Genomic DNA, 25,946 nt, shown 5'->3' with positions numbered 1-25,946 from the left:
ACTGAACAAGTTTTATATATTCTATATTTTTAACAAGACTTCAAAGTGTGTATCTAAAAGAAAAATAAGTTACTTATTTGTATGCCGTTTTGCATATAATTTTTACCTTAATACTCATGATAAATAGCAGTTAATTAAAAATTTGTAGGGTAATACTACAATAATTAGCAAGATTATACAATAAAATAAATAAAGTAGATTGCTCGTGGAACATTACAAGAAGCCATGTGTTCATTGAATAAAATTTATGAAATGATTCAGTCGTAAGTATTGAAATTGGAACAGAACCTAAATTGTTCGTAACAAATTCATATAATTACACGAGCACTTTAAGTTCCTTTTTCCCTAGGCCTCCTCCTGACTACAGGAAGTTGTTCGGTTGATACGGACTGAATTATCTGGAAAATAACGCTAAAACGACGCGTATCCTGTCATGAGCAGTAGTGTGTCTTGAGTTGTAGGTGGGCTAATATTAAATGGCGACAAAATTAAAGCCTTACTGGGAAGGGTATGTCATGGCTCTTTTCTAAGCTCGTTTTTCCTATCTATACATAGTGAAACAGTGTCAAGAGAATGGGTTTCTATGTAGGGGTGACTACTGCAAAAGCTATTGTGGCTCGTGGCGAAAGTCGCCCGCAACAAGAACGAAGAAAGGCAGCTCCAAAGAAAGACACCCGTAGTGATGCAGAAGCTTCGGCAATTAGTATGGTAGAAATATCCGCTGTCCCACCGAACACTTTCAATTGTAAACACAGCCATTTGTAAGTTGTTCCGGCTAAAGTGCGTCCACAGATACACTACGTTTCCGCGTCACATTGTTGAACGAAAAACGAACTGGAGGAAACTGTATGAAAAGTATCTGGCAGTGTCCAAATGACAGACACTCGTTACAATGTATCATATTCATCTCGCTACTGGTAGTCACATTCAGGCGCTGACACCAAGACAGAGATGCTAAGAGTCGCTGCAACTTTGTACATTATTGCCGGGAAAGTTTCGTATCTTACAAAGTAATTTTCAATATTGGTTACATCAAAAGACAATTGTTGTAAAAATAATCTTTATTTTCTTTATATACTGCAGACGTATATTACACAACGGAAAATAAGTTTCAATTGAACAGTACGACGAAATAATTTACAATTTTTGGTCTATTACCTCACAACACACAGAAACCAAGAAACCTCCAGCACGAGAAAAGTTCTAAAGAACTTTATCTTAAGGTGCTCTATCACACAAAATATTCAATACTTAATATCGTTTTGCTAAACTTCAGATACATCACTTCAGTTCATGTCGGTTGAGAATTTCACGCAATGTCTCATCAGTAGATGGAGCATTCGTAAACAAAGTACCTGCAGAAAGAAATAATATTAGAGCGTCAATTACGTTATGTTGTCATAGTTTTATGAATACTTTAAAATTTATTTATCATACATCATCTTTGAGTTTTACGTCCCACGTTATGCCGGCTAGGCTAAAGAAGACGGTGATGATGACAAATGAATGAAATGGTGGAAATGAAGAAAGTGGGAGGAAACGGGAGAAGCCCGACGAAACCACCTCAGTTTGTCCATCACAAAGTTAACTTGATGGGAGCATGGTTTGAACCCGGGATCCCATGCACCAGAGGTGAACATTCTACCACTGAACCACTGCGGTCCCTTTTATACATCATAATATGGTATAACACACGAAGTATTCATAGCGAATAAGCCCAGTATGTTTCTTTGCACCTTCGAAAATAATCAGTCCTGCTTTCTCCATTCCGAGTCTTATATTCGTAAGGGTTCAAAGTGAAGTTTTCTGGTTGTGCCCTAAATGAAGTTTAAAACAATAGCAATCCTATGGATTTGAAATGTTCATTGCAAGAATCCAGACTAACAAATACAGATGGAAAGAAGATGGTTATCTTCACTAGTTCTCAACGAAGGAAAGCATATAAGAGATATTTCAAATAGTTTACCATACTACGTTAGCTATTTCGATTTCCACCTTTTAAATATTTTTTCTTACTGCTATTATTACAAACACTTCAATGTTGACAAGGAAAAGGTACATACAACGAAACCTGCTTATATTGACTACCATGTTTCATTGATAAATTATTTTACAGGAAATAAGTATATTTTAAAGCAAAAACTACTATAGATACTTATTCCTAACGTACCTGTTCATTAGTTCGTATTTCATAGTAATATATAATTAAAATTATTTCTATAATGTTAAAAACTCACGTTATATATAGGGTGTTAATGAACTATACCGACAAACTGTAAGAGGTGATTCTTCACATCAAAATAAGAGAAAAAGTTCATATGGACCTATGCCAAAAAGTGCAGTTTCAGAGCTAGGGCTGTCCAAAATCACGAAAATGCTAAATTTCAATAGGCCCTATTTCCAATTCCAGAAACTGGATGGTGGTTCTTAGCGTAAAGGAAGCCACGCATACACAATCCAAAAGTGCATATTTCATCAATTGTCAATAGTTGTAGAGGGTATTCCCTACAGGAGGGTAATTCTCAGATATGCTCTAAACAGTTTTCAGATATACCCTGATTTCAAGGAGGGTCCAAAGTAGGCAGGTGGTAAGCCTTGACAACAATGGACATCCAATGCTTTGGAGGGAAGAGGGAAGTGTTAGAAACTGGCAGCTCCGTCTCTCTCTCTCTCTCTCTCTGTGTGTGTGTGTGTGTGTGTGTGTGTGCGCGCGCGCGCGAAATAACGTTTGATGATATATATACAAGGTGTTAATGAACTATACCGACAAACTGTAAGAGGTGATTCCTCATATCAAAATAAGACAAAAAGTTCATGTGGACCTATGGCGAAAAGTGCATAGTTTCAGAGCTAGGGCTGTCCAAAATCGCAAAAAGCCAAATGTCAAGAGGCCTTATTTTGAATTCGAGAGACTGTGGAAGGTGGTCTTTAAAGGAAGTCACGCATACGCAATCCAAAAATGCATATTTCATTAATGTTCAAAGGGTGTACAGAGTATTCCATGCAAGGTAAAATTCCCAGACATGCTATCAACCGAATTTTGAGATATATACTCTGACTTTGATTGGTCCAAAGTAGGCAAACGATAAGCCTTGGTAGCAGTGAACACGAAATCCTTTGGCGCGACGTCGGAAGTGTTAAGGATCGTCAGCAGCACGGTCTCTTGCACTCGGGAAAACGCATGCTGCGATGTTTTCTTTCACGCTTATAAATGAAGAAAATGTGACATATACCGCCAAAAAAAAAAAAAAAAAAAAAAAAAAAAAAAAAAAAAAAAAAAAAAAAAAAAAAAAAAAAACATTATCAAACGTTATACCGAACACAAACACACACACACAAAAAACATGCAGCTGCCAGTTCCTAACACTTCCACCTTACTTTCGAAGCATTGGATGTCCGTTTTTGTCAAGGCTTACTTCCTGCCTACTTTGGACCCTGCTTCAAATCAGGGTATATCTGAAAACTATTGAGAGCATATTTGAGAATTACATCCTGTAGGGAATACCCTCTGCAACTATTGACAATTGATGAAATATGTACTTTTGGATTGTGTATGCGTGGCTTCCTTTACGCTAATAAGAACCGACATCCACAGTTTCTGGAATTCGAAATAGGCCATTTAAAAACGGTGGCCCAAATTGAAAATTGTTTCCTACAAAAGTTGTTTCGTTTTTCAAGTACTATTGAATGAGGTATGATTCAATACATGTTCCTATTTGAAAATTTGAAGTTGGCCCCTGGGACCCCTTGAAGGAGTACCCTGGGGGTCACCACAACAACACCATGTGATGCGCCCTATGACATTTTCCTATCTCAGTTTTTGTTTCATCTTTTTATTCTCAGCCGTTTCGGATTTATAAGAACTGGACGTTTTATCTGAAACACCCTGTATATACTATTATATAAAAAAGTAGAAGTAAGTGATTCATCATTGCTCAGGCCATATTATACGTAGAAACGTGTAATTTAGACAGAATATTCCTTTTATCATGAAAGCACGGGAAAAGTAAGGAGATATATCTCATGACTCCCTGAAAGTACAAAGACGAAACTCGGAATATAAACTCTTCATTAAAAATAAGCAAATACGTGTTTCAACATTCTTGAAAATCCTGCTCCTGAAAGGAGAAACACACACATTTCTACAGTACCCAAATGTCCTTTTTTAAATCAAAGAGGACCGAATATAAGGACTCATTAAGTTGGAGATCTGAAATTCGGTATATACTCTTTTAATTAAAAATAATGAAAGTTCCGGTCCGGTCCTAAGGGGAAAATAGGGGTTAAAATTTCCATTTACTTATATACACAAAGTGCCTTTTACTTATATGTAGGATTCGCTTTAGTTGGAGATGTGAAACTCAATGCATGAACTCTTAAATAAATAAATAAATAAATAGAGAGAGAGAATACATGTTTTAGCGTTTTCTGGAATTCCGCCCCTATGGGGAAACTGGAACAATTTTTGTATTATTTAAATTTTCCTTTTATTAACGAAGTATGAAATTTAGGGACTCGCTTAATTTGGAGATATGAAATTCGGTATATAAACTCCTACATAAAAATAATAAAATACGTGTTCAGTGTTCCGGAAAAATTCAATTTCTAACGTTAGGAGAAAAAAATGTGTTATTTCTAAATATATCCAAATTTTCCTTCTTTATTGATGAAGTGCCCAATTTCACAAACTAATGGCATACGGTGCGTCCATAGGCATAAATGGACTGCTAATATTTTTCGTGGCTAATGTGTAGAATCTACCAGATTGAAGAAAGAAAAAAAACTTGCAGTTGTATTCTCCATGGCGCACTTTCACACGATCCTATTAAACACACTACCTCCTGACTAACTGAGCACCCTGTCTATTTTTTTTAAACATGTACGAAGTTTGTGACGTCATATGTGATATCCCAAGCATCCATTGATTGGGTTACAGAGGGTAGTTGCCCACCAGACATAAAATCACAGATTTTGATCTCACCAACTTAATACTATTAATTCTTTCAGTGGTATGGGTTGTTCTGTTACTATTCAGAAATCGTACGTTGATTCAACCGCTGTGTAAAATGTGTACTTTCCTTTATAAGGTCTGAAAGAATTGACCACTGTACAGTTTTCTTCCTTAGTAGAATATTTCAGCGATTATGAATTTTCTATCCTCTGCCAAATACTGTAATCAAATTGTACGTTCCTAATTATGACACGGAATATTACGGCGGAAGTATGCTGTCTGGTTGACAGTTCAAAATTCTCTAGAAAAAAAATGTAAAAGCTTCTCAAAACTACATATACATGCATGCCTACATACATTCATATTAAACAAGTATAAGTAAGCAATAACATACAAAGTATTATTGTCGAGATTATGTCTCAACTGATCTTCAGAATGGAAATTCCTGTCGACATATATCTATAACTTCTTTCAATGAATCGAAGTGTCTCGGTGCTCCGAAATATGGAAGACTGTTCCGTATAATAAGTTATTTTTCAATCATTCTGGCCGGAAAAGATCCAAGTACACATCACCTGCTGTCATCTATATGATGCTCCTGCTCTTCCACTATTGCTCTACACTCGGATTATCGTTGTACAAGGATTCTACGGAGAACAGTGCGATATGCCCACGCACCATAATAGTTTTTCATATGTGAACATTATCTTCCAAGTGTTTTATTCTCACTAGATCAAACGCACATTAATTGGTAGTGGGAGGCCATGTTTAACAATCTTACTGTAATGAAACTATGACATGAGTGAAAAAAAAAAGTTAGCTCAACAGTTTTCAAAAAGAAATATATCAAAAAAAATTTTTAACATTGTTTTCTAGTGATTAAAAAATGTATGTGTTTTTAAGTTAAATTACAAAAGAATTTTGAATAAACAGTCATCGTGGACTAATGAGGTTCTCCGGCAGTCACGTAGCGCAAGAAGTAATTAAGAGAACAAACAAGGCTGTTATGGAGAACCTCAGGCTCTGGCTGACGAAATTTATACAATATAAAAAGGTAAGGGAGAGGTCCAAGAGGATCTCTCAGCATTCATAACGTAAGTTGTATTTGTAATAACTCGCTGTCATTTATATAAGGCTCCAAGCTGGACGAATGGTCTCCTGCGAGAGAGCATAATCTGAAGTTGTATTTTTAATCTTTAATTCATGTAAAATAAAGTCTTATTTGTTGAAATAGGAAATTATTAATCTGTTAATTGATATCTGACAGGCGAGAGATCCCTAACTACCTCAATATTTAAACATTACTAAGGAAATAACGTGAATTTTGAAATTTTCCATGTGACTCAAACTTATATAGATAACATGTAACCTTTCCTGCTGTACTTTGACAATTAATCTTTTCCACAAAACGATAGAATTGTTGCAAGAAATATGAAAACTTCAGCTCGATAACAACAGGATTTGACTTTAACAAGCCTTATGTTATCACAATAAATCTGAAAATTATTCATTCATATAAGAAACATACAAACTGTTTCACTAAATACTATGCCTTAATGACTAAATAAATACGCAGAGGATTTTAAAATTAGTCTTTGTTTTCGCAATATTTTGAAAAATGGAAAGTGAGGACTGAACTCATAAGCATTCTTAATGGTACCTTGCAATGATTAAGAACAGTTTAAAAACACTCGTTCATTATATCATATTTTAAAGCGCTTTTTGCTCTTTCGAGAATGGTAAATAGGCTAGAGAATTGCTACAGGTATAATTTCACGATGAAGTTTCATTTATCTCTTGATCAAGATCTTCATACAACCTTCTAGTAAGTAACGTGCCTCAGCAATAACTTCTTAACAAGTCTTATCATTTGAGATCCTCAACTATTTTATCACGAATCACTGAACTATTCTAGAATAACATTCTATAGTTTCTAACATTTTCTTCCTTTATTTGAGAATACTTCGTTATTCTTGTTATTCTTAACCCCTTCACCACCCTCTCAATTTATATTCACAACGTTTTGTGTAAGAATAACTACTGTTCTGTGAAATTATAAAAGTTTCAGACAAGTAGTTGATTCAATAAAATAACTCAAACCATGATAACTATGAAATTATAGAAGTAATTTAGTGTACAAGTTTTTTATTTATTTATCTGAAACTATCTCCCTCTATACGAAGATAATTTATAATTATACCCACCTTTTCTGCTCCGTAAAGCTACTTTTATGTCACTTTTACAATAGAAAGTTCCACGTGTTGTAAATCAATTAAGAGAATTTATATCTTGTTCTCTTCGTAATCAAATAGGCTTTCAAATTATATAAATATCTCAACACGAAACAGCATACTGGCCAGGAAAGATAGAGAATGTCTGGGGAAATTAGGCATTTATTTATTTTTTCCCGCAATCTGGTACCCTTATTCCGATTGGTAGTATCGATAAGAAATGGTCTAACTTTCAATGCAATGTAATACACAGTATCAGAGAAAACAATATGTTTCTACGCACTCGTCTCGTATTCCCCCCCAACCTTTTTTTCATCTAAGGGAAAATATCCGGGGAAAAACAATACTTTTGCATAACAACAATTTTCTGATTTGGCAATCTGCAGCAACTACAAAAAATATATTAGACTAATTTATTGTATAGCAATTATGGTCAGAAGTGATAAATATCCATGAAAAATGTGTTCATTCTGTTACAATGCCAGTACGATACTCACCTACAAATGCATGGGATCCCCATAAGCGATGACTGATGACCTTACAGCATCCTAAATCCATAATCTGGAATCCTAAATATCGAAAACCTTCATCAGTTTCTTGTAGTGTTGTATTAGTGTAACCGCTGTAAAAAGGTCTTCCGGAAGAAGGATCAATAAAATCTGCCCAATAACCTTCATTCTTCAATTTTCCACAGATTTCCTGGGCAGCAAGCACAAACTGCAATGAAATCATATTTTCTTCAACTTTTTGTTTCAAAAGCAGCTTATTACAGACACTAAAAGCATTATCATAATTTCAACTAGACCTTGTGGCCGAAGAACAACGCTATTTACGAATTTTGTTAAGAGTCCCTTCATTGTGAAGTGACTAACGTGCGTAGTCCCGGGTTTGATCCTCGTGAGGGCACAAACCTTAGATAACCCCCAATAGCGGTTCGGATCTCACTTTCAGTACTAGATCAAAGAGAGGTTAACTTCTGTAATTAATCCAATCTAGTATCAATGGTCTTTCGAACAATGTGAGTGATTATAAACAAGATACATTCCCCCCCCCCCCAGATGTTCCGTCATTTTAACCCACTTTATTATTCCATCAATTACTCGTACTTAATTTTCACTGGTTTGTGCTTATTAGGAACGTGACAAAAACTGTAAAAAAACATAACGGAAAAAAATTTTAAAAATACATGTTAGTATTTATTTATGTCAAAATTAAGAGGTAGCGGAAAATCATAATATATGGAAGTTTCTACACTAATCTGCCAGTGAGGAAAGGTAATAATGTATTTATCGGTGTATCTTAGCCTAAAGATCATAACTGTGATGAAGTTACGTATTTCAAAAATAATTTTCTGCGAGATTGATTGATTTGATGTTTTAACATCTCTTTTTCAGCAAAATACGTTTTCTGTGCATTTTCTTTGTACTTTTCTTCCATGACTTCACTTTATTATTATATTATTTTGCCTTATTTCTTACTCTTTTGCTTTTTTTTAAAAAAACAAATAATACTGATGTTTCTTTATCTCCTATTTTAAATCTTTATGGATGCAAAACAATTTCATTACCGAGAACAACTCAACACCGGATATTATATGGAAATCCTATCATCTTTTTTTTCTGCTCGCTGTACAGAATTTCTGCGTTACTCACATTGTGTTTATAATGTGAACAGATTAATCCGCACTGAAAATTGATTTAATTTTTCAGGAGAATGAATTATCGTGTTTTTAATTATTATTAAATACAGCTTTGTCGAGATTGGTACACTCATTCACGACGTGCTCTGTTTCTTACAAGTTCTTCCGCACGTTTCTCTCAGGATTTCTTTATAATTATATTTGTTGGTTCTTCTAGTTCTTTCGATAATTCATCCGCCTTCTAAGATCTCCAATTTTAGCCACTATTATATTCACTATTAAATGGTAAATTAAGGACATAAATCACGCCCTGGTCTGTTTTACTAGAACAGGTTTTCTGCATTTCTATTAATATATGATATATGGTTATAAATAGAAGCAAACACGGTTTAGATAACTAACGGAATTTGTGTATGTTTAAAATACAGAATTAAGGCTATTTTCAATTGTAACATTGAAAATCCAACAGCACTGCAGTAACAAATACTAAAGTTCCATTCAACTTTGACTTACAAATCACAAATGCTAAAATAATTGGCACGGAGTAATAAAATAAAAGGCAATCAGAGTAACCAAAGAAACAGAAGTAAATTTTCGTAATTTCAAATGACATCGTACCGTCTGTCTCGAAGCTTCCCTCTAATGATTAGCTATAAGACACTTACGTAATCAGTTAACTTTTCCCTTTCAGCTTCGACTTCTTCACTCCAGCTCGTCATATCATTTTCAGTTTTCTGGGTCAACGTCACCACTGTCAGATGCTCCCTGACCAAAGTCAAGTCAGGGAAAACTAGCTGGATGTCTAAACAAAGGAAAAAGAATATTGATTCACTTTTCTCCTACCCAACTTACAACTTTTTGGCCTTAAACACGATGCACTTATACCGAAGTATACTGTTAAATAACAAAATATTAATATAACCGTAACTACCATAACTAACCTAATCTGAGAAGCAACACGTCTCTATTTGATTTATTCTGTCCCGAGCAATTTGGTTTGGATTATAACCACCTCCTAACAACCATGCTTTATACTATCCTCCTATCTTCTTGATTTATCCAGAGATCTCTTCCCACCGGCTTCCCAAATGCTACTTGTTTAACTTTATCCATTTATACACTGTTAATTTGTTTTTGCATCAAATGTCTTGCTTAAAACTCTGTCTGTGAGAAGCTTCAGTACCAGTTCTCCTCTCGGCATCAGTGACCCAAATTCACATTCATACTATCTGGCGGACTCCTAATCACTCTTGCTTTCAATGACTTCCATATCAGTCACAACGATAAAATATACGAAGTAGAAACATATCGCGTCCTTAGAGCGCAAACGTTCTATGTCCAATTTTAGAAATTTTACAGGACAGCAAAAATAATGGACATAGGAGGGCATATGGCATAGGACAATATTTCATTCATTATTTTTTGTAAATAATAACGATTTCGTACGCTTTTTTGCTGCCATATGAAAGAGCACATCATGGGCCATCTTTAAGTATAAAAAACTCAATTTCGAAAAAAAATTAACTTAGAACCTTTGCGCTCTAAAGACGCGATATATTTCTCACAGTTATTTATTTATTTCCACGTTGACTTACTTCTTATTTGTAACCACTACGCCTAATACTACTAACTTTCTCTATTATTATTATTATTATTATTATTATTATTATTATTATTATTATTATTATGTGCCACATCTGCTATCAACCTAAGTGCTGTTCCAAAGGTCACATTTTCAAACAAAATGTCTGCCAGGTAAACAAAGCAGAAGCCAGTGTGTGTTTCACTTTATTTCCCTGTATGTATGGTTCCTTACCTTCTACATCTTTGATCCGTCTGTTTTTTAAATCACTTTCTTTCAGAAATTTAAAAAAATGTTCAATTCTCTTTTTCATTATAATATTAATCGGTCAACACAAAATATAACCAGTTAGTTCCATATATATGTAGCTCATGGCTTTGGAATCCATTGTAAACAAATGATGCCGTAAGAAGTAGTAGAAATACGTCATGCTTAACTCATTCATTGAGTACGATTTTCCCTGCATATGGTGATTAGGCTCTTTAGGCTTAAGGAGACTGATGGGTAATGAAAGTGAATGACTATAAAAGAACTTGCAAAATGGGTGTTCAGGAAGCAAGAGAACTCACCGACACGATGTTGACCATTACATCTTGGACTCTTCGTACCATAAATGAGCGATTTGAAACTGAGCCTACAAATTCAGACTTTCTTACGAAATGGAAAACTAAAAAAACGAAACATGTTTTATCAAACACTAAAACGTTAGAAAAAAACATGATTAGTGTACTTTAGCTTCGCATCTTCGAAAATTTACAAAACCAATATGCCGACACTCATACATTCAGAAAGAAAAATATTGAATTCAGATCTCTCTTCTATCTAATGTACAGTTTATATTTTGCTGTAATCTCTCTCTATTCCTACAGATAAAGAAAATATCAAAAACAAATTTTTTCTAGTAATCGGAAATACACAGCAAATTACACGGAATTTTTTCCCTTTCGTACAGATGTGGTAGGCAGTTTAAAAAATGTTTTTCGGACAAATTATAGAGAGTACTATGAAAAGTTGTAGTAAGTAGAGATGCAAGGACTCGGAAAAACACAGTCTTTTTTGAAAAAAAAAATTCTGTTTCGCGTTTTTGCTTGGTATTTTTTTTTTCTTTCAAAATTTTGCTTTAAATTGATAAAACAGACTTTGTTTCGTTTGACAACACAAAAACTCATTTAATTAGTAGTTGAAGCAGATAATAACATACAACATCGAAAATAAACCATGAATTTCGAAAAGATATTTGAAACATTTTTAATTCTTAACATATTTACACTATGAATGTTAAAGGATCAATCAATGTATATAAGCTTCTGATGCACAACGTGTCATCTGGGTTAACAGGATTGACAAATGACTGCTAGAAAGTCAACTTACATTGCTTCGGGATTGCTAAAAATCGGTACTTTCCTGAATTTTCCATTCATTTATCACACACGTAATAATCTGTTAGCACCTATCAGGTGTTTCGGACCTGCAAAATTAGTAAAATCCCAAATTTTCTGTTCACAGATCATATGAGTAATAGACTGTTCATCTAGTGTGTGGTTTCTAGGGCTCTAGAATATAAAACCACCATCACAGTTTACCCAGTCTTGAAGATTTCTGAATTTTAACAAGAGGAATTCTCCCTTTAAAAAACACTACAGAATACATTTAATTCAAGCACAACTGCACAACAAACATTAGTGGGTGTTTAGCTTTTATGCTTCTATCGAAAAGTTCGGGATTCAATCCCACATTTACCATTCTGATAAAGGCTTTTTACTTAAAAATAATAAATAATAAATAAAGTTGATATTGTGTTTTTGTATGATGTTCCCTTTCCTTGAGATTACAGGCTATGTCGAATGTATCACTGACTAGTGACACCAAACCTACTGGGCCCGTATGGGCTCGTCATCAACAGTCACTGATACACTCACCAAGCCAATCATCTACGGAAAATAGAACTCAAATCTGGCCCGAAATATAAAGATTCCAAACTCTCTTCCATCTCGACTCACAGTCCGGTATCCAAGCCTGCAGTTCATCATCCACATCCCATCCGAAAATAGGTTGTGAACCACGACTACAGACACAGGACATCGACCTACGAGTGGAGCTGGCAATGAGCACAATGAAGATCTTAATGTTGTCTGTAAAAGCCCTATCTGAATTTAAAAAAAAATCTTGAAACAGAATTTTGCAACAAAAAAAAATCCAAACTGAGATTTTGATTGAAACTGATAAAATGAGAAAATTTCTACAGATTCGGTTGTTTTCAACCCCGGTCACACTAAGGAACGTCTCTTCCCTTGATTCACAGCTATTTCATTTCCCCAGTAAACGTATTTACGTACGTACTGCTCTTTGCTTTGATCATGCTTCGCATACATACCAAAACATAAACTACATATTTCTTCTACTTCTTAAAACTACAAGATAATTATATTCTGTATTCGAAAAGAAAGATGTTTTCACGGCTAGTAAATTTTATTCGAAAATATTCATGAAAGTAGTGTTGGACAAAATATTTGATAACAGAAAATCTTTACACTTGACTGACATACCCATCTAAGAAAACTAATATGATCGATTTCTATAACTTTCAGAGCCAAAACATTATTTACTTTTCACAGATATTCCTAAAATATTCATATTCATTTAATATTCTTCCTGTAATATTCTTGACTTTCAAAACATTCACATTGAATCGACACACAAAACAAATGAAAAGACACAATATAAATACATTACACTATTGAAAATAATACGTCACTGCACAAGGTTGTGGTTAGCTACTTTCACTTTTCTTTATCTATTCTTTGGTGCTTAGGATCCGCTGTGCATTAAGATTGTGGCCGGCATAGAGGATTTACGCTCTTCGCTACCTCTCTTACAGCTCGGACCCACTGGACAATCTAGCACAGGTAAACACTCACACAACATATTGCCATAACTTAAACCTAAATCCCTATTCTAACTACACTAACTTAACCTAAACAAAATGAAAAAAAAGTCACACATATATTTCACGAAGCACCATCCTTATTTTACATTTATATTTGTTTCGCTACCACATTCAGACCAAAGACGCAGTGGTTACTTGCATTAGTGTCGCTCTGAAATTCTAAGTTTCTTAATAAAGAAGGAATAAAGTATCTACTAGTAATTATTAAAAAAAAAACTGAAATTTCTAAAACTTGATGGGTATCAGAATAGCATATTACGCAGGTTTAGCCTATTAACGAAGGTTTTCTGTTACCGGTACGCAAACTTCATGTACCCTTGCACTTAACTGTAGCCGTGAATCTGACACTTACTTCCAAAAATCAACGTTTAGAATCATTTTGTTTAAAACCAAAGAAAACATACCAAAATAAAATAAGATTTAATTTCGAGCAGTGTTACCGGAAATGAATAATTTCAAGATTTCAGGGAATCTAAACATCTTTTCTTCACTGGGGGAAAATGTGTGTGTGGTACACACATTTTCTTGTGGTTACGACAATCGCTCAGTGCTGAGATAATCTAGCTTTCTTTTCCCCCCCATTGAATGAAAACACGATGTCACATTGACCAAATCTGCATGTGTGCGGCGTTGAGGGAAACTTTATGCACTTAACACATCATGTTATGAATTTCACACATGCACCAGAAAATATAATCACACATATTTGTTCTATCGAGACAAGGAATTTTGAAGATTCCAATACCTGGATTGAATTTCACTTCCACTGGTTCCTACTTACGTGAGTCCATTCCTTTGACAGCGACTAAGCGGATATATATAAAAAAAAAGGTTTTCTGATGAATTATGCCACTAGAATCTCCTTGGAGATTCTTAACTTGTGGTTTCAAAAAAGTTTTCAGATACTAACAACTGTAGCACCGATCTAAAAAGCCATTGAGCGTCACTCAACTTCTTCTTCTCCGATGCTTGCACACCGACTCAATATTTACTCTCTGTCACCGTCTCCTCCAGCTTCTCCTACGTTCTCTCGCTGACCGAGAACGTAAAATTTGCCAATGAGCTCATTCCGTAACAATAAGCACATTCCATACTAGTATCCCTTATACAAGACGAAAATCACTTCACAGTTTAGAATATTACTTGTTTAATAATTTTGTTAAAACACCAAACACAGCACGTTTATCTCTGCTGACAACTTCTGATACTAGCCAAAACGAAGAATTTATCACAGTTTTAAAATAAAGACGAATTATTCCACAATTTCTACAGACGACGAACACTATACGCCTGTCTCCTGAAATGGCTGACGATGTAAGACAAAGAATTACATGAAGATGATCCCTAATTGGAAGATAATCGTGACGTAACTATCGGATGATAGGCTTCTGTGCGAAGATCAAAGAAAACCGAAATCTCAGCCGCAGCTGTGATTGTGGATTATCCAATCAAATAATTTACTTCGAAAACAATGAGATGCACCAAGAAGAAATTATGGCTGACTTTCTTAATTTGGAATTTTGAAGAAAATTTACGAAATTAAAATTTTAGTTTTCTTGTGAAGATTCCCTATGCCGAAATATGTATAAAAATAAACTGAAAATCATTGAAAAAGCTGGAATATACACTTATTTTCTAAAATAATGTTATATTCTTGGATAAATACGTAAAATATACAAAATATAATTACTAATCATGTAATCTTCATGTAATATTCGTTGAAACGATTTACTTTACTGAAATTACACAAAATTTGCGACCTACGGTTTTCCTACTATAAAATAAAACAGTTTTTCTAACATTCTAAATAATATTAAAATTTCCCTTCCAATATACAAGGTGCTCAAAAGCACCGGGCCATGTTACGTTATGCCGAGCATAAGGTAACATCCTCCGGGAGCTTCGGAGAAAAAAAAAAAAATCTGAACTTATGAGTTCTTCTTAAGTTGTTTTTTTTTTCTGTTACTACAAAAAATTTTGGAGATTATACAAGACAAAACATTTTTTTTTTTAAATTCTCGATTCTAGTCACAATTATACTTACACCCTATATAATATAATATCCTAACCTAACAACCTATAAACTAAGTTTTTTTTCTTCTTTTTTTTATCCTTCTAATAATTCCTTTCTTTTCTCTTCGGAACAACGAAACAATTTCAGATTGTCAAAACTCTGAACTCCTATGTTTTCTCCCTTCAGAGTTTGCAATCTCGCTGAATTTCGAGTTAAAGATACCACTTTGTAAGGTCCAACGTAGGTATGCATAAATTTAGCGAATACCTTTTTTGGTATCGACGACACATGGTGAGTTTTCACCATCACCAAAGAACCTTCTGTGACGATGTCTTGTTGATTCCGCAGCTTTCTTTCCTTCCTTTACTTGCAACGTCTCTTTGGGCCAAATGAAGTTTTCTTTGAAGCTCTTGGATGCTGAATACGATAAGAAACGCTCTGCTGAAGTACATCTGAGAGCATCACACCAAGAGTGATTGCACAAATCTTGGGCGGCTTTTAGAAAATTACTCCATTTGGACTGGTTGTCACTGCAATATAGGCGGAGAATGCGATGAAGGTCACGATGTCTGCGTTCGATAATGCCATGTAAAGCCGGATGGTATGGCGTGGTAAGTATATGTTTTATCCGGTGTTTTTGACAAAACTCTTTCCAGACGCCCGATAAGAACTGCGGACCTTGGTCACTCACCAAATACTTCGGGTATGGTAGCTGATAATAATATCTCTTTTCAAGGACCGCCACAATCTCTCTTGTGTGTGCCGTCCGAAGAGGGAAGAAACACACAAAACGACTGTAGACGTCCAGGATGGACAAGATATATTTATATCCCTGGCTCTTAGGAAGAGGCCCGACCAGGTCGAGGCATTGCTTCTCAAAGGAAGAAGACGCCTCAACATGACAGGGCTCCTTTCTAATCACCCTGTAGGAGTACTTGGTTCGTGCACAAAGAAGGCACTCTTGAATATACTTTGTAAAAGTCTCACGCATACCTCTCCAGTGGAACATGGCCTTAGCGAACGACAAACATCGCTTCACTCCAAAATGGCCTTTGTTGTGGATTGCCGAGACAATATTTTTCACTGAGCTGGAAGGAATGACCAGCAACCAAACAGAATTTTGAGAATTTCTGACGTAAACCAAATTATTCTCCACACGTACCCTAATATTGCTTTGACAACCCTGCCAAATGGTATGTAATTTTCTACAATACGGATCTTTCCGCTGTTCTCGCCTCAGTTCCGTGACATTCAAGAAGTCGGTGTCCTCCGCGGTCAAGAAATTTACAAAATGATCCTCTTCTGCCTGAGGAATTTCTGGAGGATAGCGACTCAATAGGTCAGCGATTTCATTGTCCGAGCCTTTGATGTGAATGAACTGAAGATCAAAACGTTGCAGTTTGAGCAGAAGACGAGTAGTTCGAGCATCTAGGTTTTTCAAACTGAAAGCATATGTGACTGCTGCATTGTCACAGTGGACCGTAGTCCGTCGACCTAATATGAAGTATGAAAATTTTTCACAGAGGAAAAGAACTGCAGCTAATTCCAACTGGAACACTGACAACGAGGCCTCGTGCGGTTTTATTCGCCGACTCGCATACGCAATAACCTCCGGATCATCCTGTCCCGGGGGATATTGTGCCACATAGCCGGCCAATGACTCCGCAGAGGCATCGCTGAACAAATGAAAGTCAAGATTGAAATCCGGTTGCGCAAGTGCGGGAGGACTACTTAAAAGTTCTCTCAACTGATCAAATTTTTCCAGTAACTCCGGAGAGTATTCAATCTTTCGATCCTTTTTCAGAAGATCGTAAAATGGAGCTGTTAACCCCGCAAAGTCAGGAAAATGTCGCTTTCGCCATCCCACGAGACCAAGAAATCTTCGTAAAGCTTTCTTAGTCCGCGGCAGAGGAAAGTGACGGATGGCCTCGTTACTCTTTGGATTAACTTTGACTGATGATCCTGAAATAATGTGTCCAAGAAAAGGAATTTGTAATTGAAGAAAATTACACTTTTGAAAATTGAGCGAAAGATTTGCCGAACGAAGAGTTTCAAAGACCTTTTCCAGATGTCGAAAATGTTCGTCAATAGATGATGAAAAACAAAGGACGTCATCAAGATACACAATGAGAAAATTTTTGAAAGGTTCTAAGCCGAAAAAAGTATGCATGATTGATTGGAAAACTGCTGGAGATGATTTCAAACCCATGGTTAGACGTGTCATTTGATATTGACGACCTTTGTAAATGAAACTGACATATTTGTAAGAGTCTGGATGGATCGGGACACTGTGATATGATTGCGTACAGTCCAACGAGGTGAAAATGGTTGCACCACTGACTCGCGCGATTAGATCGGAGATCGGCTCGACCTGAATCTTTGGTGCAATCACACGCTCATTGATACCACGCAAATCAATCACAGGCCTTAGCTCTCCAGACGCCTTACGCACAATATGTACAGGGCATCTGTAAGGTGAAGGACCTTCTATGATGATTCCAAGTTTCAACCACTTGTCCAGCACTTGCTCAAATTCCTTCTGGAGGTGAACAGGTACAGGATACAACCTTCCTACCACGGGAACGTCGTCTGAAAGTTGTATTCTATACGGCTCAACCTTCACGACTCTGGGATTCTCTGTGAAAAGACAACGAAACCTGATTAACAAGGAAAATAAACGATTCCTAGAATCTGAATCCAAATCAGTTCTTCGAGAAACAAAATTTTGAATTTCTTCTTTCGTAATAGCTGGTTGGTATAAAGTCTTCCTCTTTATCCGATGATACTTCCGCAACTGTGACTCGACAACAATGCTGCTGTTCCATGTTGATGGAGATGGTCTGTCCAGAATCAGTCTCAAGAGAGACTTCTTTCGATTTGCAATTTAGAAGAACGTGATACCGAATGAAAAAGGGGAAACCTAGAATACAATCTGTTTTTAATTTCTGAATCACATATACTGGAACCTCGAAAACGTAACCTTGAATCGTAAAATTTAGAATCTGGAAACCCTTGACCTGAAAAGATTCGTCTCCTGCGAAACCTCGTAATGAAATGTTGGATTTTGGACGAAGTTTAGCTGACGGATAAATTTCCTTGATCCTCCTCCAAACGTCTCCAGACAACAAATTCGTATCCGCTCCAGAATCCAGGATACAGACTAAAGTCAAACTCCCAACTGAACAACTTAACGTGGGTGAAGGATAAGTTAAAAGAATACCTTTCTCCGCACTGGAGTCACACTCCTTCTCGTCGATCACGAAACGAATCGAGAACAGAAGCGTGCCCAATTTTGTTTCCCGATTTTCGGACTCTGCCAAAACATTAAATTTTGAATTTGGAGGGTTTGTATCAAAATCGAATGAGGTTGTTACCAAATTGGAATTTTGACTGCTCGCTAACCGATCTTGTTCTTTCTGGGGAGTTGAGGAATCCACATCGCAGTCCACACTCTCCCCTAATGAGGGCTGCGGTATGCATTTCCCAAACTATTCCCGTTCGTTTCCGGTGGCTGAGCCATCGTAGGTACGAATGTCGAATATTGCGGAGGCCATCCAGTGGACATCGCCATGTTCACTCCTGGGGAAGGAGTGGACGTGGGAACCGCCACTCCCCCTCCAGGAAGTAAATTCGGCGCGTATCCCGGATAGGCTTGCGCTCCTGCTGAGTTCATCGCGTTTGGCGCGCATGTCTGAGATGTACCCCGCGGATACCCGTAACTCATCGCTGCTGGGTGGTAGCGTTGGTTGTACCCATACGGAGCATTCCGATTTCCATGATTATCTCTTACCCAATTCGGTCTTCCTTGATTGGGCCAAGTCTTCGAGACTGAAAGTTCCTTCTTCGACCCCTGTTTCCAGAAAATCGGTCATCTCCTCCTTTGCCATTGGAATTTCCTTCCTTCCTCTTGCCTTCGTCTTCCTCCGTCTGAGACGAAGTATCCTTGGTGGTTTGTTTTCCCGACTTTTCGGCCTTTTTGACGACTTTTGCCTGACGCACCTGAAAGCGTCTAAACTTCTTGTCAGTGACCGGTTCGCTCGGCTCCGGATGTCCCTCAATCTCGGCTATTTTAACCATAAGGTGTTGAATATTTTTCGGCTCAACAGCCCTCAACAACTTGGCATCACCAGCTGGTAAACAGTCCAAGACGATCTCAATGAGTTCGGTTTCATCCGGGTGCTGTGCCACCGCATAATATTCCGCTACAATTTTCCATGCAAAATCCGTCAATCGGTTGTACTTCGCTCGATCATACTTCATTCCTTGAATGAACTTCTTTTGCAATCTTTCCATCCTTGCCGAAAAATAGTGTTCCCGAAATAGACGCACAAAGTCTGCATAACTATTGATGTCTTGACACACAGTTTGAAACCACGTCTTGGCCCCAGCTGTTAAGCAACAGGGTACCAAGGTTAGACGTTCCTGTTCTGATGCCGAAATCACCTTAAACGTTTGTTCTAAATTTTCTAAGAATGATCTAGCCAAACCGTATTCACCAGAGAATGTAGGTAAATGATTTAATTCAGAAAGTCTTAAATTTAGAGTTCGCTTACCAAAGCCTTCCTCGCTTCTACTGGGGTTCACGGGAGAATTGTGGCCAACGACGGGGCTCTTTGCACCCGAGTGATTTGGACCGAAAATAGAATAGTGTTGGTAATTTTGTCCAGAAGTTAAGTTGTCTGGCATCGATACCACCGCGTGACCACACATTCCCTCCTGAACTCCAGCACACGAAGGAGTCATGTCTGCTACATTACTAGAGCACACCACATGGTTCCACCGACACCTAGTATCTGAAGGTCCTAACCCCTGAGGTGAAACTAACAATGGATTCGACCTCCCGGACAACGCCTGACAACCTATTGTCTCAACACAGGATGTATTCGACTTGGTTAAGTTCAACGTATGTGAGGATAATTCAAATGGAAAGACGTTCGTGCCGTGAATGCTGGTCGGCTGACAGACAGAGACAGTCACCGTGGGAATAGTACGAGTCTCCCCAACTGAAGAGACTGGTACATCCACTTTGATGTCTGACTCGGTCCCGTCAGACTCGATTCCATCACCGACAACAAAGTCTCGCGATCGTTTACGTCCACACCGTTTGTCTTTTCTTTGGTTTTGTTTCTCTTCCAACGTCTGAATCTTGGCTTCAAGTGCCTGACACGACCTTTGGGCACTTAGTTCGAGATGTGAAAACTCCTTAGTCAAGTCATCATATCGTCGATTCTGCGCCTCAACCGATAACCGGAGACCTTCCTCAACGGCATCTACCCGCGCGTCTATTTTAGTCTGATAGTTCCCAACAGAGGTATATAAATCGCGAACTTCCGACCTAACAGCCTCTACGTCTTCGTTTACATGGGTTACCTTCTCATTAATCATTTGCAACAATTCAAATTTGACATTGTCAAATTTCTGATTCATTGCCTGAAAGTTACTATTAATATCCTGGAATTTACTGTCTACCTTTTCGAATGTTTCATTCATATTCCGAAAATTATTACTAATATCCTGGAATTTATTGTCTACTTTTTCAAACTTTTCGTTTAACGTTAAAGTTAAAGTTTGACTAAATCGTTCCATCATGGCTGCAAAGTCAGTTAATTGCACATTTGAACCGGAAGCTACGTTTCCTCGACTTCCTTCCTCCTTGTCAGATTCGTTCGGGCTACCCCGCGTTACACGTTCACCTTCCTCACTATCGGTTTCCGATGACTTCGGAAGTGGCAACACTGTCACCTGTTTCGCCAGGCAAGGCTTACATAGCCACGGCTCACTACTCTTGTCTAATTCCTGAACTTGTTCCTCAGACAAACCATAACATTGGGCATGTACCCATCTGAAGCAACTGTCACAATATACACTGAACCCTGCAATTTCGTCACTACAGCATATATATTCGTTCGGATGACGAGATTCGTTACTCGATCTGCTACCCACAGACATTTTTACTTTCATTAAGTTTGTTTCCCACAACATCACGCACATACAGATCCAGAAGTGACCATGATTCATTCAATGCGGCGATTGTCATAATGATCCCCATTACAAATACTTTGCTGTGATTGTTTGTTTTCCTTAGCGCTCGCGTAGGATTGAAACAACAGAAATCCTGGCTAAGGGTCGCCATTTTTACTTAAAAATAATAAATAAAGTTGATATTGTGTTTTTGTATGATGTTCCCTTTCCTTGAGATTACAGGCTATGTCGAATGTATCACTGACTAGTGACACCGAACCTACTGGGCCCGTATGGGCTCGTCATCAACAGTCACTGATACACTCACCAAGCCAATCATCTACGGAAAATAGAACTCAAATCTGGCCCGAAATATAAAGATTCCAAACTCTCTTCCATCTCGACTCACAGTCCGGTATCCAAGCCTGCAGTTCATCATCCACATCCCATCCGAAAATAGGTTGTGAACCACGACTACAGACACAGGACATCGACCTACGAGTGGAGCTGGCAATGAGCACAATGAAAATCTTAATGTTGTCTGTAAAAGCCCTATCTGAATTTAAAAAAAAATCTTGAAACAGAATTTTGCAACAAAAAAAAATCCAAACTGAGATTTTGATTGAAACTGATAAAATGAGAAAATTTCTACAGATTCGGTTGTTTTCAACCCCGGTCACACTAAGGAACGTCTCTTCCCTTGATTCACAGCTATTTCATTTCCCCAGTAAACGTATTTACGTACGTACTGCTCTTTGCTTTGATCATGCTTCGCATACATACCAAAACATAAACTACATATTTCTTCTACTTCTTAAAACTACAAGATAATTATATTCTGTATTCGAAAAGAAAGATGTTTTCACGGCTAGTAAATTTTATTCGAAAATATTCATGAAAGTAGTGTTGGACAAAATATTTGATAACAGAAAATCTTTACACTTGACTGACATACCCATCTAAGAAAACTAATATGATCGATTTCTATAACTTTCAGAGCCAAAACATTATTTACTTTTCACAGATATTCCTAAAATATTCATATTCATTTAATATTCTTCCTGTAATATTCTTGACTTTCAAAACATTCACATTGAATCGACACACAAAACAAATGAAAAGACACAATATTAATACATTACACTATTGAAAATAATACGTCACTGCACAAGGTTGTGGTTAGCTACTTTCACTTTTCTTTATCTATTCTTTGGTGCTTAGGATCCGCTGTGCATTAAGATTGTGGCCGGCATAGAGGATTTACGCTCTTCGCTACCTCTCTTACAGCTCGGACCCACTGGACAATCTAGCACAGGTAAACACTCACACAACATATTGCCATAACTTAAACCTAAATCCCTATTCTAACTACACTAACTTAACCTAAACAAAATGAAAAAAAAAAAGTCACACATATATTTCACGAAGCACCATCCTTATTTTACATTTATATTTGTTTCGCTACCACATTCAGACCAAAGACGCAGTGGTTACTTGCATTAGTGTCGCTCTGAAATTCTAAGTTTCTTAATAAAGAAGGAATAAAGTATCTACTAGTAATTATTAAAAAAAAAACTGAAATTTCTAAAACTTGATGGGTATCAGAATAGCATATTACGCAGGTTTAGCCTATTAACGAAGGTTTTCTGTTACCGGTACGCAAACTTCATGTACCCTTGCACTTAACTGTAGCCGTGAATCTGACACTTACTTCCAAAAATCAACGTTTAGAATCATTTTGTTTAAAACCAAAGAAAACATACCAAAATAAAATAAGATTTAATTTCGAGCAGTGTTACCGGAAATGAATAATTTCAAGATTTCAGGGAATCTAAACATCTTTTCTTCACTGGGGGAAAATGTGTGTGTGGTACACACATTTTCTTGTGGTTACGACAATCGCTCAGTGCTGAGATAATCTAGCTTTCTTTTCCCCCCCATTGAATGAAAACACGATGTCACATTGACCAAATCTGCATGTGTGCGGCGTTGAGGGAAACTTTATGCACTTAACACATCATGTTATGAATTTCACACATGCACCAGAAAATATAATTACACATATTTGTTCTATCGAGACAAGGAATTTTGAAGATGCCAATACCTGGATTGAATTTCACTTCCACTGGTTCCTACTTACGTGAGTCCATTCCTTTGACAGCGACTAAGCGGATATATATAAAAAAAAAGGTTTTCTGATGAATTATGCCACTAGAATCTCCTTGGAGATTCTTAACTTGTGGTTCCAAAAAAGTTTTCAGATACTAACAACTGTAGCACCGATCTAAAAAGCCATTGAGCGTCACTCAACTTCTTCTTCTCCGATGCTTGCACACCGACTCAATATTTACTCTCTGTCACCGTCTCCTCCAGCTTCTCCTACGTTCTCTCGCTGACCGAGAATGTAAAATTTGCCAATGAGCTCATTCCGTAACAATAAGCACATTCCATACTAGTATCCCTTATACAAGACGAAAATCACTTCACAGTTTAGAATATTACTTGTTTAATAATTTTGTTAAAACACCAAACACAGCACGTTTATCTCTGCTGACAACTTCTGATACTAGCCAAAACGAAGAATTTATCACAGTTTTAAAATAAAGACGAATTATTCCACAATTTCTACAGACGACGAACACTATACGCCTGTCTCCTGAAATGGCTGACGATGTAAGACAAAGAATTACATGAAGATGATCCCTAATTGGAAGATAATCGTGACGTAACTATCGGATGATAGGCTTCTGTGCGAAGATCAAAGAAAACCGAAATCTCAGCCGCAGCTGTGATTGTGGATTATCCAATCAAATAATTTACTTCGAAAACAAAGAGATGCACCAAGAAGAAATTATGGCTGACTTTCTTAATTTGGAATTTTGAAGAAAATTTACGAAATTAAAATTTTAGTTTTCTTGTGAAGATTCCCTATGCCGAAATATGTATAAAAATAAACTGAAAATCATTGAAAAAGCTGGAATATACACTTATTTTCTAAAATAATGTTATATTCTTGGATAAATACGTAAAATATACAAAATATAATTACTAATCATGTAATCTTCATGTAATATTCGTTGAAACGATTTACTTTACTGAAATTACACAAAATTTGCGACCTACGGTTTTCCTACTATAAAATAAAACAGTTTTTCTAACATTCTAAATAATATTAAAATTTCCCTTCCAATATACAAGGTGCTCAAAAGCACCGGGCCATGTTACGTTATGCCGAGCATAAGGTAACAGGCTTTTCTTAATTTCATTTGTGAATGTAGATATAGATAGTGTACTGTGAGTCCTAGCTGACATCCTTTCTCATTGTTTTCAAATCGCTGTTATTACTAATTTAATTATCAGCAGTGACGGATCTGAGAAGAGTTTAGGATGGAACGAAGGGGGTGTCTTTCGGATTCAAGCCTGTTTCCCGATATTATGGCTTTCTAAAACGAACGAAATATTAGTTATGCCTTTACTCATAAACTTCAAGCTCCTCCCAAACAAAAATTAGGAATTTTTAGAGAAACCAAACATTAGTCAGAGAAACACCTCCCAAAATACTTTTCTAAATTTGCTACTGGTTATTTGTATAAAATGGTATTCAAGATTGTATCTGGAAGATTATTGCTAGATCATTGCACAGTAAAACAGAAATGTGGAAGTACACTCTAACGGAAACATACTGAAAAACAGTTTAACTTACGTTCCAGAAGTTAGAGTACTGAGCTCTAAGAAATGAAACATGGATGACTAAAAATGAAATGATCCAGAAAAGAAAAAATGTCGATAATTCAGAAGTTAAAATAAAGTTAAATAGCCTCTAAAATTGCCTTCAAATACTACGTACTTTATGTTTAATTCATAAAACATGGGCTCCATCCATTATGCTAGTGAATTCCAGAGCGAAATATGGCATTTAGGTCATGAAATCTTATTTAACTATAGAGTATATTGTAAGAAAGCTATTTAGATAGAAAAATGATGAAATAATAATAATAATAATAATAATAATAATAATAATAAAGCCAAAATTTCCGTTTTTTCCGGCTTTTTATGTGAAAAAACCATCGATTCAAAAAAGCCGGCTTTCTTGCATCTCTAGTAATAAGTAACCTGTATCCTGAAATTTGAAACAGATCGCATAGATCCCATTTTCAGAATTCAAAATTACTAATTTGTTATGTTCGACTCTGCGGAAGATGTAACTTCCCAGCATGAATTTTAAATGCTGACGGTGGGTCATAGTTTAACCAAATTAGAGAATAACAACTAACTAACTTTGAAATCTATATCCTACCTATCATTATGGTTACCTATCGCAATATGTCCACAGTAATGTTCCTATATTTAAACAGGCTGTGACTGACACACACACACACACACACACAGAGAGAGAGAGAGCGAGAGAGAGAGGATTGTTCCACAAATCAGTGTACTTGATGCTGCCACTGCTTGTAATATTTTTGGAACTCAGTTTTCGGAAGGCCTCTTCATGAGTATCTCCGTTTTCATTTGAGCATCTTTCACTGAGAAAAAATGGGTTCCCTTAATACAAGAATTAACTTTAGGAAATAAAAAAGTCACAGAGAGCCAAATTAGATGAGTAAGGCGGATGCTCCAT

General features: G+C 36.6%; 1 protein-coding gene across 2 annotated transcripts in view; it reads right to left on the bottom strand.

Annotated features, from left to right (window-relative positions):
• Nucleotides 1-1,043: 1,043 nt before the first annotated feature.
• LOC145671141 (cobalamin trafficking protein CblD) overlaps nt 1,044-25,946 on the bottom strand; it is a 57,004-nt gene continuing 32,101 nt past the window's right edge. For both annotated transcript variants that reach the window (XM_081739957.1, XM_081739958.1), the window contains exons 6-8: nt 9,487-9,623; nt 7,680-7,899; nt 1,044-1,355 (exon numbers count right to left, since the gene is read on the bottom strand). In XM_081739957.1, the coding sequence (XP_081596083.1) occupies nt 1,282-1,355; nt 7,680-7,899; nt 9,487-9,623 (431 nt within the window). In that variant the 3' untranslated portion in view covers nt 1,044-1,281. The remainder of the gene's footprint in view (nt 1,356-7,679; nt 7,900-9,486; nt 9,624-25,946) is intronic.

The sequence above is a fragment of the Thermobia domestica genome, chromosome 15 (genome assembly GCF_964235325.1).
Source record: "Thermobia domestica chromosome 15, izTheDome1.hap1.1, whole genome shotgun sequence".
NCBI lineage: Eukaryota > Metazoa > Arthropoda > Insecta > Zygentoma > Lepismatidae > Thermobia > Thermobia domestica.
Note: the sequence above shows the minus strand (reverse complement) of the source record. Positions and strands in the feature narration are given on the sequence as shown.